This window comes from Cololabis saira, chromosome 15, assembly GCF_033807715.1.
Source record: "Cololabis saira isolate AMF1-May2022 chromosome 15, fColSai1.1, whole genome shotgun sequence".
NCBI classification, from domain to species: Eukaryota; Metazoa; Chordata; class Actinopteri; order Beloniformes; family Belonidae; genus Cololabis; species Cololabis saira.
This window is the reverse complement of record NC_084601.1, coordinates 38,732,583-38,748,479: the sequence shown is the minus strand read 5'-3', so window position 1 is coordinate 38,748,479 and position 15,897 is coordinate 38,732,583. Positions and strand designations below refer to the sequence as shown.

General features: G+C 39.8%; 1 protein-coding gene across 1 annotated transcript in view; it reads right to left on the bottom strand.

Moving 5' to 3' along the window:
* LOC133460923 (voltage-dependent calcium channel gamma-7 subunit-like) overlaps positions 1-15,897 on the bottom strand; it is a 63,873-nt gene that overhangs the window by 22,510 nt on the left and 25,466 nt on the right. The window contains exon 2 of the mRNA XM_061741635.1: positions 2,921-3,116. Within this exon, the coding sequence (XP_061597619.1) occupies positions 2,921-3,116 (196 nt within the window). The remainder of the gene's footprint in view (positions 1-2,920; positions 3,117-15,897) is intronic.

Below are 15,897 nucleotides of genomic sequence, written 5' to 3'. Positions count from 1 at the left end.
AGAGTGTATCTGGCAAAAATAAGATCTTAAACCCAAAATGAACTTGTTTTAACATAAGACTTAACTTAGAGGGCATGCACAATCTTTAGTAAAGGAAACGTGCCCCCAAGTGACCACACATTCTACTCAATTTTCCTTAAAAGGATACTTGTACTCTTACTTTGGGGAAAAGCCGCACATAGACGAATGGACGTGAACCAAAGATGTTAATGAATGGTATGAAAGAGAAGCAGCAGGATTATCCCGGAGGCAGAATGTCAATCAAAAGTAGTCTAATCCTCTTTGTGCGTGGCGTGTGCGTGCGTGCGTGCGTGCGAATAGGTTGTATTTTTTTGTTTCACTGAATGTGTATATATATATATATATATATGTGTTATAATGTGTATATAGTTGTGGGCCAGGCCAGTTGCGCGCGTCTCCATTACCAAGAGCAGCCCAGTAACGTGGCCTTTAGGAACCTTTACGTGGCCCAAAAAATAGCCCTGTAGTAGGAGAGGGACGGTTTTTCGTCCGAAAGGGCTGCCTGGTGGGTGGTCGCTGCTTTTGGGTATTCTAAAAGCAGGAAATTAGGTTCAGCCCTCTCAGTGAACTTAAATCATGTGACCACAAATCATTTAAGCTTTTGGACCAGATATATTTTACTAGGACATTGATGAAGTTGAAGATTACAGGAAAAAAACGATGGACGGACCGATATTATATCATATTACACCAATATAGAGGTCCAGCGGGGGGGGTTCTTTTAATCTTAAAGGGGACCTATATGAAAAACAGGTTTTCTCTTGCTTTAACATATATAAAGTGTTCTCCCCTCAGCCTGCCAACTAAGAGAAGAGGAAAGCAACCAAATTCTGCAGTGTCTGTACAGCCGCCCGGATGAGCCGTCCAGTGTGATGTGGATCTACGAGCCAATAAGATTCTGCTCCCGTTGTTACGTAACGATGATGCGTGAAACCACTAACACCTAACTCTGGCCGGAACAACAACAACAACAGTAGAAATTGTCGAGAAAAAAGTAGAAATGTCGAGAAAAAAGTCGAAATGTCGAGAAAAAAAGTGAAAATGTTGAGAAAAAAGTGAAATTTCGAGAAAAAAGTCAAAATGCAGAGAAAAAATGTCAAAATGTCGAGAAAAAAGTCAAAATGTCGAGAAAAAAGTTGAAATTTCGAGAAAAAAGTTGCAATTTCGTGAAAAAAGTCAAAATGTCGAGAAAAAAGTTGAAATTTCGAGAAAAAAGTCAAAATGTCATTGAAAAAAGTCGAAATGTCGAAATTAATGTGAAGTACAATTTCGAGAAAAAAGTCAAAATGTCGAGAAAAAGTCAAAATTTCGAGAAAAAGTCAAAATGTCGAGAAAAAAGTCGAAATGTCGAGATTAAAGGGGACCTATTCTGAAAACCAGGTTTTCTCTTGCTTTAACATTTATAAAGTGGTCTCCCCTCAGCCTGCAACTCAGAGAAGGAGGAAAGAAACCAAATTCTGCAGTGTCTGTATAGCCGCCCGGATGAGCCGTCCAGTGTGATGTGGATCTATGAGCCAATAAGATTCTGCTCCCGTTGTTACGTAACGGACAGGAGCGATGCGTGAAACCACTAACAACTAACTCCTGCCGGCCGGAGCTTCCACCATCTTTTCGTAGCGGTGTATCGCGTCATTCAGGCAGCCAATCAGCACAGAGCCTCATATCATAGCCCCGCCCACTCAGAATCCAACATAGATAATGAGGTTAGAGAATGGGAAGATAAAGAGATGCCTAAGAGAGTGAATTTCTAATTTATTTAGTAAAAACAATCAAAAGCTTGTTTTAAGACATTCAAGGCCTGTTTAAAATAGTATTAGATGCCATAATAGGTCCCTTTTAATCGCAATGACTGCAGTGTAGGTTTGAATGAAAAGGAAGCAGCATCCGTTGTTTACGTGCTTCTTCTATTTATTTTTCTGCTGGCCGTTTGCGAAAGGCAAAACATGAGTATTACCGCCACCTGGTGGTCGGAGGCGCTATTTTTTCAGTAAAAGGTTCTTGTATGGCGCTACAGTGTAATGGAAACGCGGCAGCTGATTGGCCCAGAGACGGTCGGCCCTGGTAGGTTTATTAGAAACTCCCGCTAGTGGAAACAGGCCTTAACCCTTTTGCTTCCTTGCTTGCTTCCTCCCTCCCTCCCTCCCTCCCTCCCTCCCTCCCTCCCTCCCTCCCTCCTTCCCTCCTTCCTTCCTTCCTTCCTTCCTTCCTTCCTTCCTTCCTTCCTTCCTTCATTACTTCCTTACTTCCTTCCTCCCTTCTTCTCTTCCTTCCTTCCTTCCTTCCTTCCTTCCTTCCTTCCTTCCTTCCTTCCTTCCTTCCTTCCTTCCTTCCTCCCTTCTTCTCTTCTCTTCCTTACTTCCTTCCTCCCTTCTTCTCTTCCTTCCTTCCTTCCTTCCTCCTTCCTTCCTTCCTTCCTTCCTTCCTTCCTTCCTTCCTTCCTTCCTTCCTCCCTTCTTCTCTTCTCCTCCTTCCTTCCTTCCTTCTTTTCTTCATTCCTTCTTCTCTTCCCTCCCTCCTTCCTTCCTTCCTTCCTTCCTTCCTTCCTTCCTTCCTTCCTTCCTTCCTTCCTTCCTTCCTTCCTTCCTTCCTTCCTTCCTTCTTCTCTTCCTTCCTTCCTTCCTTCCTTCCTTCCTTCCTTCCTTCCTTCCTTCCTTCCTCCTTCCTTCCTTCCTTCCTTCCTTCCTTCCTTCCTTCCTTCCTTCCTTCCTTCCTTCCTTCCTTCTTCCTTCCTCCCTTCTTCTCTTCCTCCTTCCTTGACCTGAAGACAGCACAAGGTAATTAAATATAAAGTAATTTCAAAAATATATCTGTAGCTAAAAATCCTCCTTAGGCCAATATAAGAATAAACACTGATGGAGATAATTGTTCTACTTTACGTTTATAGGAACCTGAAACTGACCTGCCACAAAGCAGACTCTCCAGAGGCCGGAGTGCAGGGCCATCTTGACCTCCATGGTCTGGTTCTGCTGCAGGACGATTCCTTCCTCCATCAGCAGCCAGTAGTCCGTGGACACGGCGACGCCCACCAGCAGCAAACCACACGCTCCAAACACCGACGAGAGCAGCGTCAGAGCCCTCGTGCTGAACGAACTCATCTGGGGAAAAATCATAAAGACTTTTCAGATCAATCAGAATGCGAGCGAACGACACAGCCAACATTTCTGGGTTCAAGCTGTAAAAAAAAGGATAGAATAAAGAGATGACGTGGAAAAATGGATCAGTGATTATCCGGCATGTTGAAATATACACAAGCAGTTGTTTAACGCATGAATAAAGACTCAGAAATGACCAAACATAATCAAATTTAATTGATTTCATCTGTATAAATTTTAACAATATATACACACCAAACTGCTTCTCATCATATATATATATATATATATATATATATATATATATATATATATATATATATATAGTACAGTACTCGAGTTGTAAAAAAATAAATCAGGGGGATGGTGGATTTTATCATATGGGGACAGATATTTGTGCTGATTCCAAATAATATAATATATTACAATAATAGCAGTGACCAAAACAGCTGCAGAAATACTGCAGGAATGACATAGCAGCAGTTAAATGCAGCCTTCTGTAAGCTTTAAATATCCACTGGGCTTACATCAAATACATCAAAACACAACAATAAAAAACACTTTTCTGAACTTATCAATATGACTCTGTCCTTCACAGGATAAGTAACATGGATCACTGCAATAACTCAAAATAAGAATATTTGTCCTATTTCTAGTTAAAATGTGTAATTTTAGTAAAAGAATGTTTACACTTAAAACAAGATACTGGAAAAAACAACAATTTTCACCTGTTTCAAGTAGATTTTCACTTGAAATAAGTATCTTAACAAGAATATTTGTCTTATTTCTAGTTAAAAAGTCCTCATTTTAGTAAAAAAAATCTCTTTACACCTAAAACAAGACTCATCACTGGAGAAAACAACAATTTTCACCTGTTTCAAGTAGATTTTCACTTAAAATAAGTAGAAAATCTGCCAGTGGAACAAGATTTTTTTGCTTGTAATGAGAAGATAAATCTTGTCCCACTGGCAGATTTTTCTACTTATTTCAAGCGAAAATTTACCTGAAACAGGTGGAAAATGGTCAAATAAGTTATTTTTCTGGTGTTATTTTTCTGGTGATGACTCTAAATGTTGAAATAGCAGTAAAACCACATTCATTGATGAAATGACATAAGGGATGGACAGGGGGGATGGCAGTTTTACAGGGGGGATGATTTTGACCATTTTTATTTCAGGGGGGGATGCCATCCCCCCTCATCTCAGTACTGTATATATATATATATATATATAATATATATATATATATATATATATATATATATATATGGTGTGTGTGTGTGTGTGTGTCTGTACAGTCATCATCTGAGTCTGGAGTCTGTCCTGAAATCCAACAAAAACCAGTATTTCCTATTTCTCCAGATAACGTGCAGTGCAGTTGATCAGTCACGAGGTGGCAGAAAAGCTGCCTGTGACGTCCATGACATTAACAGCTGAAAAACGGAGATGCGTTTACAATTCATGGTGCACACGAACACATCCACACCTCTGCCCAGTCCAAACCCCAAACTACACGATGAGGCACAGCTGCAAAACCAGTCTTGATCTGATAAAAGAACACGTTTGACAAATCTGTACTGAAATGTTTCTCCATCTTTTTATGTAACTGCCCAGGTTTCTTTTTTTTACTAAATGAACAAGTGACATCATCAGAAAGGCTGAGGTCCTTTTTAGAGTCATACAGTAGTTATCGTTACCAGTAGATCAACCGTACATTAACCCTGGTGCTGTCTTTGGGTCAAGGAAGGAGGAAGAGAAGAAGGGAGGAAGGAAGGAAGGAAGGAAGGGAGGAAACAAGGAAAGAAGGAACGAAGGGAGAAAAGAGGAGGGAAGAAGGAAGGAGAGAGCAGGAAGAAAGAAGGAAGGAAGGAAGGAAGGAAGGAAGGAAGGAAGGAAGGAAGGAAGGAAGGAAGGAAGGAAGAAGGGAGGGAATAAGGAAGAAAGGAAAGAAGGGAGGAAAGAAGGAAGGAAGGGAAAGAAGGAAGGAAGGAAGGAAGGAAGGAAGGAAGGAAGGAAGGAAGGAAGGAAGGAAGGTAAGGAAGGAAGGGAGGGAATAAGGAAGAAAGGAAGGAAGGAAGGAAGGAAGGAAGGAAGGAAGGAAGGAAGGAAGGAAGGAAGGAAGGAAGGAAGGAAGAAAAGAAGGGAGGGAATAAGGAAGAAAGGAAAGAAGGGAGGAAAGAAGGAAGGAAGGGAGAAGAAGGAAGGAAGGAAGGAAGGAAGGAAGGAAGGAAGGAAGGAAGGAAGGAAGGAAGGAAGGAAACAAGGAAAGAAGGAAGGATGGGAGAAAAGAAGAAGAGAAGAAGGAAGGAGAGAGCAGTAGGAAAGAAGGAAGGAAGGAGGAAGGAAGGAAGGAAGGAAGGAAGGAAAGGAAGGAAGGAAGGAAGGAAGGAAGGAAGGAAGGAAGGAAGGAAGGAAGGAAGGAAGGAAGGAAGGAAGGAAGGAAGGAAGGAAGAAAAGAGGAAGCGAAGAAGGAAGGAGAGCAGTAGGAAAGAAGGAAGGAAGGGAAAAACAAGGAAGGAAGGAAGGAAGGAAGGAAGGAAGGAAGGAAGGAAGGAAGGAAGGAAGGAAGGAAGGAAGGAAGGAAGAAAAGAGAAAGGGAAGAAGGAAGGAGAGAGCAGGAGGAAAGAAGGAAGGAAGGGACAAGAAGGAAGGAAGGAAGGAAGGAAGGAAGGAAGGAAGGAAGGAAGAAGAAAGAAAGAAAGAAAGAAAGAAAGAAAGAAAGAAAGAAAGAAAGAAAGAAAGAAAGAAAGAAAGAAAGAAAGAAAGAAAGAAAGAAGGGAGAAAACAAGGAAAGAAGGAAGGGAGGGAGAAAAGAGGAAGGGAAGAAGGAAGGAGAGAGCAGGAGGAAAGAAGGAAGGAAGGAAGGAAGGAAGGAAGGAAGGAAGGAAGGAAGGAAGGAAGGAAGGAAGGAAGGAAGGAAGGAAGGAAGGAAGGAAGGAAGGAAGGAAGGGAGAAAAGAGGAAGGAAAGAAGGAAGGAGAGAGCAGGAGGAAAGAAGGAAGGAGAATTAGGTCATTTTGACCCAAAGACAGTACCAGGGTTAAAACGGGCCTAATATGGAGCGAACTACCACCAAACAGTCATTGAGAATGATTGGAGATATGGATAATGGACCCCACCCAACGGACGTGGGGCGGCTGCTATTTATATTTAAATGCCTGCAAATTGAAAGGTGGAGCACTGGTAGCAAGCAGAATGATAAAGTGTAGCTGCTTTCACAGTAGCTTACTGCTCGGTATAAATGCAAAAGAATGACAAATGTCAACACTTTGAAGGTAACATTTAGCCATAAACACAACATTAACAATCCAAACAAAGTGTGGAAGGAGATTGGTCATGCTCTCATAGCGGTAACGATGTGGAGCTGAGAGCGACAAGCTGATAAAAGGCCGGCCAGGAACACGAGGAGGAGCTCAGCCAACGAGATCACAACTGAGGCGATAGGACAGGAAGAAAGTCGTGTCAGGAAGGACGAGCGTGAGACATTACCTCATCATTCAAGTCAGAGGCAGCAAGGCACGTGCAGCTCTTTCACAGCTCATTCTCCTGCGTCGGTAGAAGTTTGAAAGTAAAAACAACCCTCAACAGAAATTCTTTGTGCAGAGTATGATATACGTACTTAGCGATGTATGTGAAACTGTTTACGTATGTATGTGAGCATGCAGTAAAATGGACGATTAAGGGTCCACTATTTTTTTACCTATAGCCAGTATAATATAATAAAAACGGTCCAAATCATCCCCCCTGTAAAACTGTCATCCCTCCTTTCCATCCCTTATGTCATTTCATCAATGAATGTGGTTTTACTGCTATTTCAACATTTAGAGTCATCACCAGAAAAATAACACCAGAAATAATAACTTATTATTTGACAATTTTCACCTGTTTCAAGTAAATTTTCACTTGAAATAAGTAGAAAAATCTGCCAGTGGAACAAGATTTATCTTCTCATTACAAGCAAAAAAATCTTGTTCCACTGGCAGATTTTTCTACTTATTTTAAGTGAAAATTTAATTGAAACAGGTGAAAATTGTAAAAGTTATTTTTCTGGTAATGACTCTTGTTTTAAGTGTAATGAGATGTTTTGACTAAAAATTAGACATTTTAACTAAAAATAAGACAAATATTCCTGGCAAGATTTTGAGTTTTTGTAGCGCAAAATTAAATGTATTTATTCTTTATTACAAAATGAAATAAAAAAGTTATTACATTTTGGACGTTTATTACAAAATGCACCGTTATTACAAAATGCGGCTCAACAAGGTTTAGCGGAGGTGTTGGGGGAGGGCATCAGTCCTTGGATCACACTGCAAAAACTCAAAATCTTACCAGGAATATTTGTCTTATTTTTAGTTAAAATGTCAAATTTTTAGTCAAAAAATCTCATTACAGTTAAAACAACTTATTATTTGGCAATTTTTACCTGTTTCAAGTAAATTTTCACTTGAAATAAGTAGAAAAATCTGCCAGTGGAACAAGATTTATCTTCTCATTACAAGCAAAAAAATCTTGTTCCACTGGCAGATTTTTTGACTTATTTCAAGTGAAAATCTACTTGAAACAGGTGAAAATTGTTGTTTTTTCCAGTGATGAGTCTTGTTTTAAATGTAATGAGATTTTTTTTTCTAAAATGAGACATTTTAACTAGAAATAAGACAAATATTCTTGTTAATATTTTGAGTTTTTGCAGTGATCCATGTTACTTATCCTGTGAAGGACAGAGTCATATTGATAAGTTCAGAAAAGTGTTTTTTATTGTTGTGTTTTGATGTATTTGATGTAAGCCCAGTGGATATTTAAAGCTTACAGAAGGCTGCATTTAACTGCTGCTATGTCATTCCTGCAGTATTTCTGCAGGTGTTTTGGTCACTGCTATTATTTGTAATATATTATATTATTTGTAATCAGCACAAATGATCTGTCCCCATATGATAAAATCCACCATCCCCTCTGATCTTTTTTACAACTCGAGTACTGCCTATAGCTACAGTAACAATAGCTACAGGTCAGCTGGGAAGTCGATATCTATATCTATGACACCCTGCAGATATCTGATCAGGTCATACTCACTAGTTGGGCCTGGATATATGAAGACAAACTCAGATGAGGAACTTCAAACTTTTTAAATGTTGCCATCATTTATTTAACAAAAAAGTGTCTAAAATCTCATTAAATTGTGTGGGCAATGCTAGGTACCACTAGCGGAGCAGGCGGGGGGCCGGGAGGGCGGCCGCACCGGGCCCACTGCTCCGTGGGGGCCCACGCCGAGGAGGAAAAGAAAAAAAGTTTTCTTAATAAAATAAGGAAAGTTGGACTATATAACAATTGCATTCATAAGGATAAAGTTGTTTAAAAAATAAAAATGAAAGAAATAGTCCCTTCTCCCCTTGTGTGTCTGCCTGCCATGCACGGGTAAGTGCGCGCATGTTGTCTGTTTACTTTTAAGCCTGAATTATGGTTCAGTGTTACACCAATGCAGAGCCTACGGCGTAGCCTACAATGTAGGCTACGCCGTAGGCTCTGCATTGGTGTAACACTGAACCATAAATCAGCCTTTAGCCAGTTGTCGCATCAGAATTAGCCTTAAACAGGAAAGTCATGCTGAGTTTCAGCAGGCTGAAATGATTAAAAACTATCTCCGGGCTGCATGGATGAGGCCTCAAACTTCACCTTGCTCTCAATCGAGAGGGACATCGCCATTGATGAGAGCAAAGTGATTGAAAGGTTTGCGGCGATGAAGAACCGGCTGATAGTTAAATGTGTACCCCCTCCTTGGAAATATGTTTTGTTGTGGTTTCTCTGCCCATTGCTGGATGAAACCATCATTGGTAAACTGTCATAACATTAATTATTTCTGATAACATTGTCATGACGCTGAATATATGGCCTTTCCTATATTGTTTGTTGCTGTTTGACCGCCGTGTCGCTCGGTCATTGTGTTAAATACATGTCGTCGCACATTGTTAACTGTTGTCGTGTAGGTTGAACACGTGTGTCTGAATTGTGCTACTCGGCGAATCCGACATCTATGGCTAAGATGGAAACTTAGCCTTAAAAATAAAAATATCCCCACGATAAGTCATAATTATGAAATTATGACTTTTTATGTCATATATATGACTTACAGTGGGGATATTTTTATTTTTAAGGCTAAGATTTCATCTTATTTTTTTCTTTTACTGGTGGAAATGGGCTTCCATAGACATCACTGGATGTCATTTGATTTTTATCTCCAGTTTGATACTTATATCTTAAAGTCTGCATGAGGCTTATAATTAGGTTTGACATAATGACTGGTAAATCCATGGTGCTGAAACCTCATGTGAAGGTTCTGACCGTGTCGCTGCTGCTGTGGTTGTGTGTTAGACTCAGAGGGCTGATCTGTGGCATTTTTTTAGCGATTATGTTTTAACGGGGATGTTTAGGCCACAAGGGCCCACCTAGAATGCTTCGCCCCCCCCTAGGCTGGGACCCTGCTCCGCCCCTGCTAGGTACCCCCCATGATTCAATAGCTTGAAGATCCACCTTGAGCAGCAGTAACTTATTTCCCTTGTGACTTGATTCATTTCTCACATCTTGGAGGAATTTTGCCCCACTCCCCACCAGAACATTGCTTTAGTTCAATAAGATTTCACAGGCGTTCATTCATGTCTTCAGGTCCTACTACAACATTTCAGTTGGGCTGATGTCAAAGACATTGACTAGGTTACGCAAAACCCTTGGTGACTTGACTTATCAGACGTCCTCTTGCAGGTTTTGCTGGTGTCTCTTGGGTTATTGGCGTCCTGCATGGACCATTTCAACCACACTTCAGCACTCAGACAGACAGATGTCCTCACATTTGCTTCAAGCAGAATATAGTTTCCTGAGGAGTTCGTGGTTGGCTCAGTCACGGCAAGGTCGTCAGGTCCTGTGGCTTTCAGCCACTGGTCCTAACAACTCCACTCTGGTCTCATCTGTCCAAAGCACAGAGCTCAAGATGTATTGAGGTTTTGCTCCTTTTCTGTTGTGCAAACCTCAATATGTGCTTCCATGTTGTTTTAGACGACAAACTGTGCCAGTTCAGTCTTCTGTTTTTACTTTTATAAACTTTAACATGCTTGGTGAGGCATGTGTGGACTGGTATTTACCAAAACTGATATTTCCCCCTCTACGTTTTGAAAAATACCATCATTTACACGAACCCACATAAATATCTGTTAAGGTGCTATGAGCAGCCAAACCTACAGGGGGCAGTGTAACGAGAAGATAAAGTCATGCTAGCCAATCAGAATCCTGGAAAAAACATCAACAAATGACACATTTGTTACAAAATGGAACAAGAGTCTTTCATTTGGAGTGACAGAGAAGTGGAGTTACTTTTAAGTGTGACTTTATAATATAAAACAGGTAAAATACAAGAAAATATTGACGGTGGCCAAACAAATTGTAAACACAGGTCGCACACATGACGCTGGTGACGTTTCTGTCTCATAATGTGACGTTCTGAAGCCTAAATGTCCGTTTCCCTCCGTTTACAAGCAAACATGAAGATGGAGGTTTTGCAAATCTCCACTTTGGCTGGAGTTTTCAGAAATTATTGTTTTTGGTGACTTTGAGCTTCGTTTTCGTGTAAACGAACGGCCAAAACGCATGAAAACACCACCGTTTTTGCTACATGTAAACGGGGCCTTAGAATTACACGATTCCATCGTGGGATACGTTTGCTGGGATTTCCTCTGCTGAAAAGATCTGTCGTCAGTGCCTAGCTTTTTATTTACTGCTGCATTTCAGTAATCCACCACAATGTACTGCAACTTTTATTTCTTGCATCTCATTTGTTTAATTATTTTAACTTATGTCTGCTTATCTTTAATTTCTGCTTTTAAACTCTTTTTAGTGCCTTATTTTAAATATTTTTTTATGTAAAGCATTTTGAATTGTCCTGTATATGAAATGTGCTATACAAATAAATTGTTCAACTGTTTCCAGATTGATAAACTAAGACCATTGCTTTTGTCTTTTCTTCATGGCATTTTCTTAACTAGCAAATTGCTAAAACCTCTGCTCTATAGAGATATGCTCTTCTGCTGATGATACATTCATCAGGAGCTGTTTATTAACAGCACATGGCTTGACAGGCAACTTGCGCCTGTCAATCCTTTGGAAGCAATAAGGTACACTGCAAAAACTCAAAATCTTACCACGAATATTTGTCTTATTTCTAGTTAAAATGTCTCATTTTTAGTCAAAGAAATCGCATTACACGTAAAACGAGTCGTTACCAGAAAAATAACTTTGTTATTTGACAATTTTCACCTGTTTCAAGTAAATTTTCACTTGAAATAAGTAGAAAAATCTGCCAGTGGGACAAGATTTATCTTCTCATTACAAGCAAAAAAAATCTTGTTCCACTGGCAGATTTTTCTACTTATTTTAAGTGAAAATCTACTTAAAACAGGTGAAAATTGTTGTTTTTTCCAGAGATGAGTCTTGTTTTAAGTGTAATGAGATTTTTTTTTACTAAAAATGAGACATTTTAACTAGAAATAAGACAAATATTCTTGTTAAGATTTTGAGTTTTTGCAGTGTAGAAATTGTTCACATGATTTTTTTTTGTTGTTGAATTAATTTTGCTGTAAAAAATGTTTTGTTTGCCTAATTCTTAGACCCGATCCGATCAGATGATGTTTTTACACAAAAACATAGGAACAAAAAGATATTAACATATGCACACAGCAATAGGACTATAATCAGAAATCTGCCTCACAATGAAGAACTACACTGCAAAAACTCAAAATCTTACCAGGAATATTTGTCTTATTTCTAGTTAAAATGTCTCATTTTAGTCAAAAAATCCCATTACACTTAAAACAAAAGTCATTACCAGAAAAATAACTTATTATTTCACAATTTTCACCTGTTTCAAGTACATTTCCACTTGAAATAAGTAGAAAAATCTGCCAGTGGGACAAGATTTATCTTTTCATTACAAGCAAAAAAATCTTGTTCCACTGGCAGATTTTTCTACTTATTTTAAGGGAAAATCTACTTGAAACAGGTGAAAATTGTTGTTTTTTCCAGGGATGAGTATTGTTTTAAGTGTAATGAGATTTTTTTTGACTAAAAATGAGACATTTTAACTAGAAATAAGACAAATATTCTTGTTAAGATTTTGATTTTTTGCAGTGTAGGTGAAAATCAAATGCAGCACAAACGCCCTGAGAAGGAGGACAAAGAAGAGAAAAACATCCGTGGAAAGTGAAGTCCCTGCATGCATGTAACAGCAGGGGCTGATATCCAGGTCTTATTGTGGGCTAGAAAAGGCTGGCCTGAGAGTCCGGGGTCTAACCACACCAAACCAGATTACAAGTTAAGGCTGTCATGAGATTGCCCAAAGCGAGCACGTCAAACTATAATTTCTACATGTCTAAATTAACCCGTTACTCTTCCAGTCCTAAACCTAACCCGAGCGTAAACTCAACCTCTATGTGTAATGATTTACATTAAAGGGGGAGGTGTTTTTCCCCCAAAACGAAAGGCAAGACTTTTCAATGTGACTGTGTCAACACATTTATGCCCCGAGTTGCCTAATAGAAGGAATCTGACTCTCACGCCGTACCAGGCCTGTGTTTGCTGAGATAGCAGACAACAAATGGGCTGAGATGAGGCTGTCTTTGTAGTTTAAGCCCCGAGAACGTATTCACAATTCCCTGGCGGCACCAGCTGTTAACTAACTCCGTATGCAGGGACAATTCGAGGGCAGAAATGCTGTAACGAATTACAGATGAATGGAGCACGGGTGCTGAGGAGCAAACAGTCAGAGATAATGATGTGGCAAAGAATGACTGAGGAAAGCGGGAGGAAAGCGGGAGGAAAGCGGGAGGAAAGCGCGGAGAGACGTCAGCTATGCGGAGACGAGGACGTCCAAGAAGGTGGAAAAGGGTGGAGATGGATCGGAGCAAAAGGGAAGACTGTAGGAGGAAACTTGAATGCAGCAAGGGGGGAAAGTGATGGCAATGCCATTTTGGGGTAGAGTGTACACTGCAAAAACTCAAAATCTTAACAAGAATATTTGTCTTATTTCTAGTTAAAATGTCTCATTTTTAGTAAAAAAAAATCTCATTACATTTAAAACAAGACTCATCACTGGAAAAAACAACAATTTTCACCGGTTTCAAGTAGATTTTCACTTGAAATAAGTAAAAAAATCTGCAGAAAACTAGACCTGCAGCAGATTTAGCTCTACACTGCAAAAACTCAAAATCTTACCAGGAATATTTGTCTTATTTCTATTTAAAATGTCTAATTTTTAGTCAAAAAATCTCATTACACTTAAAACAAGAGTCATTACCAGAAAAATAACTTGTTATTTGACAATTTTCACCTGTTTCAAGTAGATTTTCACTTAAAATAAGTAGAAAAATCTGCCAGTGGAACAAGATTGTTTTGCTTGTAATGAGAAGATAAATCTTGTCCCAGTATTAGGGCCATGCTGGAGAATAAATATTCGACTGGGGAAGATTTTTTTTTTATTGTGCACTTCGAGAAAAAAGTCGAAATTTCGCTTTTTTTTCTCAACATTTCAACTTTATTCACAAAATTTTGACTTTTTTCTCAACATTTCGACTTTTTTCTCGACATTTCGACTTTTTTTTCGAAGTGCATAATGAAAAAAATATCTTCCTCCTCTCCAATATTATTTTTATTTTTCTCCTGCCTGGCCCTAATACTCTTCCGTAGGTAATGACTCTTGTTTTAAGTGTAATGAGATTTTTTGACTAAAAATTAGACATTTTAACTAGAAATTAAAGCTGCAAGCAGCGATGAACGGGCCCTCGCACTCACGGCCACCGCCCCCCATAAGCATATCAGAAACGAGACCACCCACGACTTCCTATGTCAAACCATTCAAAAGTTATAGCAGAAAAAAGGGACAACCAATCAGAAGAAGGGGCGGGGCTAATTAAGGCCAACGAAGCTTAAGGACTCATTACAGAGTCCCATGACGCCACCCACAACTTCCTATGTCAAACTATTCAAAAGTTATGGCAGATAAAAGTATTCTAGGGGGCGCTGTTGAGCCGTTAGGCCACGCCCATTAATGCAAACCATGAAATATCAAATTTATCGCCAAGTCTGGCTTGCATGTAAAATTTGGTGACTTTTGGAGAACTATCAAATATGGACCAATCACATGAAGGGGGGACACGTCTTTTGGCGTCTAGCGTCGCCACGGTAACACTTTTGAAAGAGAAAAGTAATGCGTGGTGTCGCAGGATGGAGACGCACATTTTGATGTATAACACACTTGGGTGCACGTTACGGTTCGGGCTGAATTAACTGCCGAAGGAATGGCATAAATTTCGCCAAAATGACACAATTTATTCAAAATGGCCGACTTCCTGTTCGGTTTCGGCCATGGCGCCAAGAGACTTTTCTTTTAGTTGTGACATGATACAGGTGTGTAGCGATTTTCGTGCATGTACGTCAAACCGTATTGTGGGGCTTGAGGCACAAAGTTTTCCGGGGGGCGCTGTTGAGCCATTTTGCCACGCCCATTAATGCAAACCATGAAATATCAAATTTGTTGCCAGGCCTGGCTTGCATGCCAAATTTGGTGCCTTTTGGGGAACTATCAAATATGGACCAATCAGATGAAGGTGGGTTCCGCTTGTTGGCGTGTAGCGTCGCCACGGTAACACTTTTGAAAGAGAAAAGTAATGCGTGTAGTCGCAGGATGGAGACGCACATTTTGATGTATAACACACCTGGGTTCACGATACGGTTCGGGCTGAATTAACTCTCGAAGGAATGGCATATATTTAGCCAAAATGACACAACTAATTCAAAATGGCCGACTTCCTCTTCGGTTTCGGGCATGACGCCAAGAGACTTTTATTTAAGTTACGTCATGATACAGGTGTGTACCGATTTTCGTGCGTGTACGACATACCGCATTCTGGGGCTTGAGGCACAAAGTTTTCCGGGGGGCGCTGTTGAGCCATTTTGGCACGCCCATTAATGCAAACCATTAAATATCAAATTTTTCGCCAGGCCTGACTTGCATGCAAAATTTGGTGACTTTTTGGGCACGTTTAGGGGGAAAAAAGGCCCTCCTTTCGTCAGAAGAAAAAAGAAAGAAAGAAAGAAAAAAAAAATTCCTACAGATACAATAGGGCCTTCGCACTGAAGGTGCTCGGGCCCTAATAAGACAAATATTCCTGGTAAGATGTTGAGTTTTTGCAGTGTAGAGCTAAATCTGCTGCAGGTCTAGTTTTCTGATTCAAAGACCAAACAGCATTTGCTTCGTGCATTGACCTGCATTCATCATGAGTTTAGATGGATTTTCTAAAGTCAGCATGCGTGAAGTAGGTCGTGTTTTTGCTTTCTACTACTTGGCAATCATTTCTTTAAAGTGTCCTCAAAAGAAGCAGTGCCAGTCATTCATATTCAATTATTTTATGTCAAACTTTGGTCTTTGAAGTCTATGCTCTCTTTCTTTTTTTCCTTTTTAATCTCCTCAGCAAATCTGCTCCATACTGAAATGAGTTATGTCCTAACTTAGGTCTGGTGCCAAACACAGTAGCTTAAGGGAACACTGTTAAATCTTTTATGAACCAACGACAAAGGAAACTTCTGAATTGTTAAAAAAAAAAAAAGACTTTTGTGCAGAATTCATTAAACTTCAGTGCCAGAACATTTTTGACCTGTCCGTTAGTGAAGAGCATGCTGGAGAGTTTCACTGTGGTGTTAGATCTCTCCCTTTATCATGGTCAACCACCTGAATTCTTTCCTCTGGCAAAA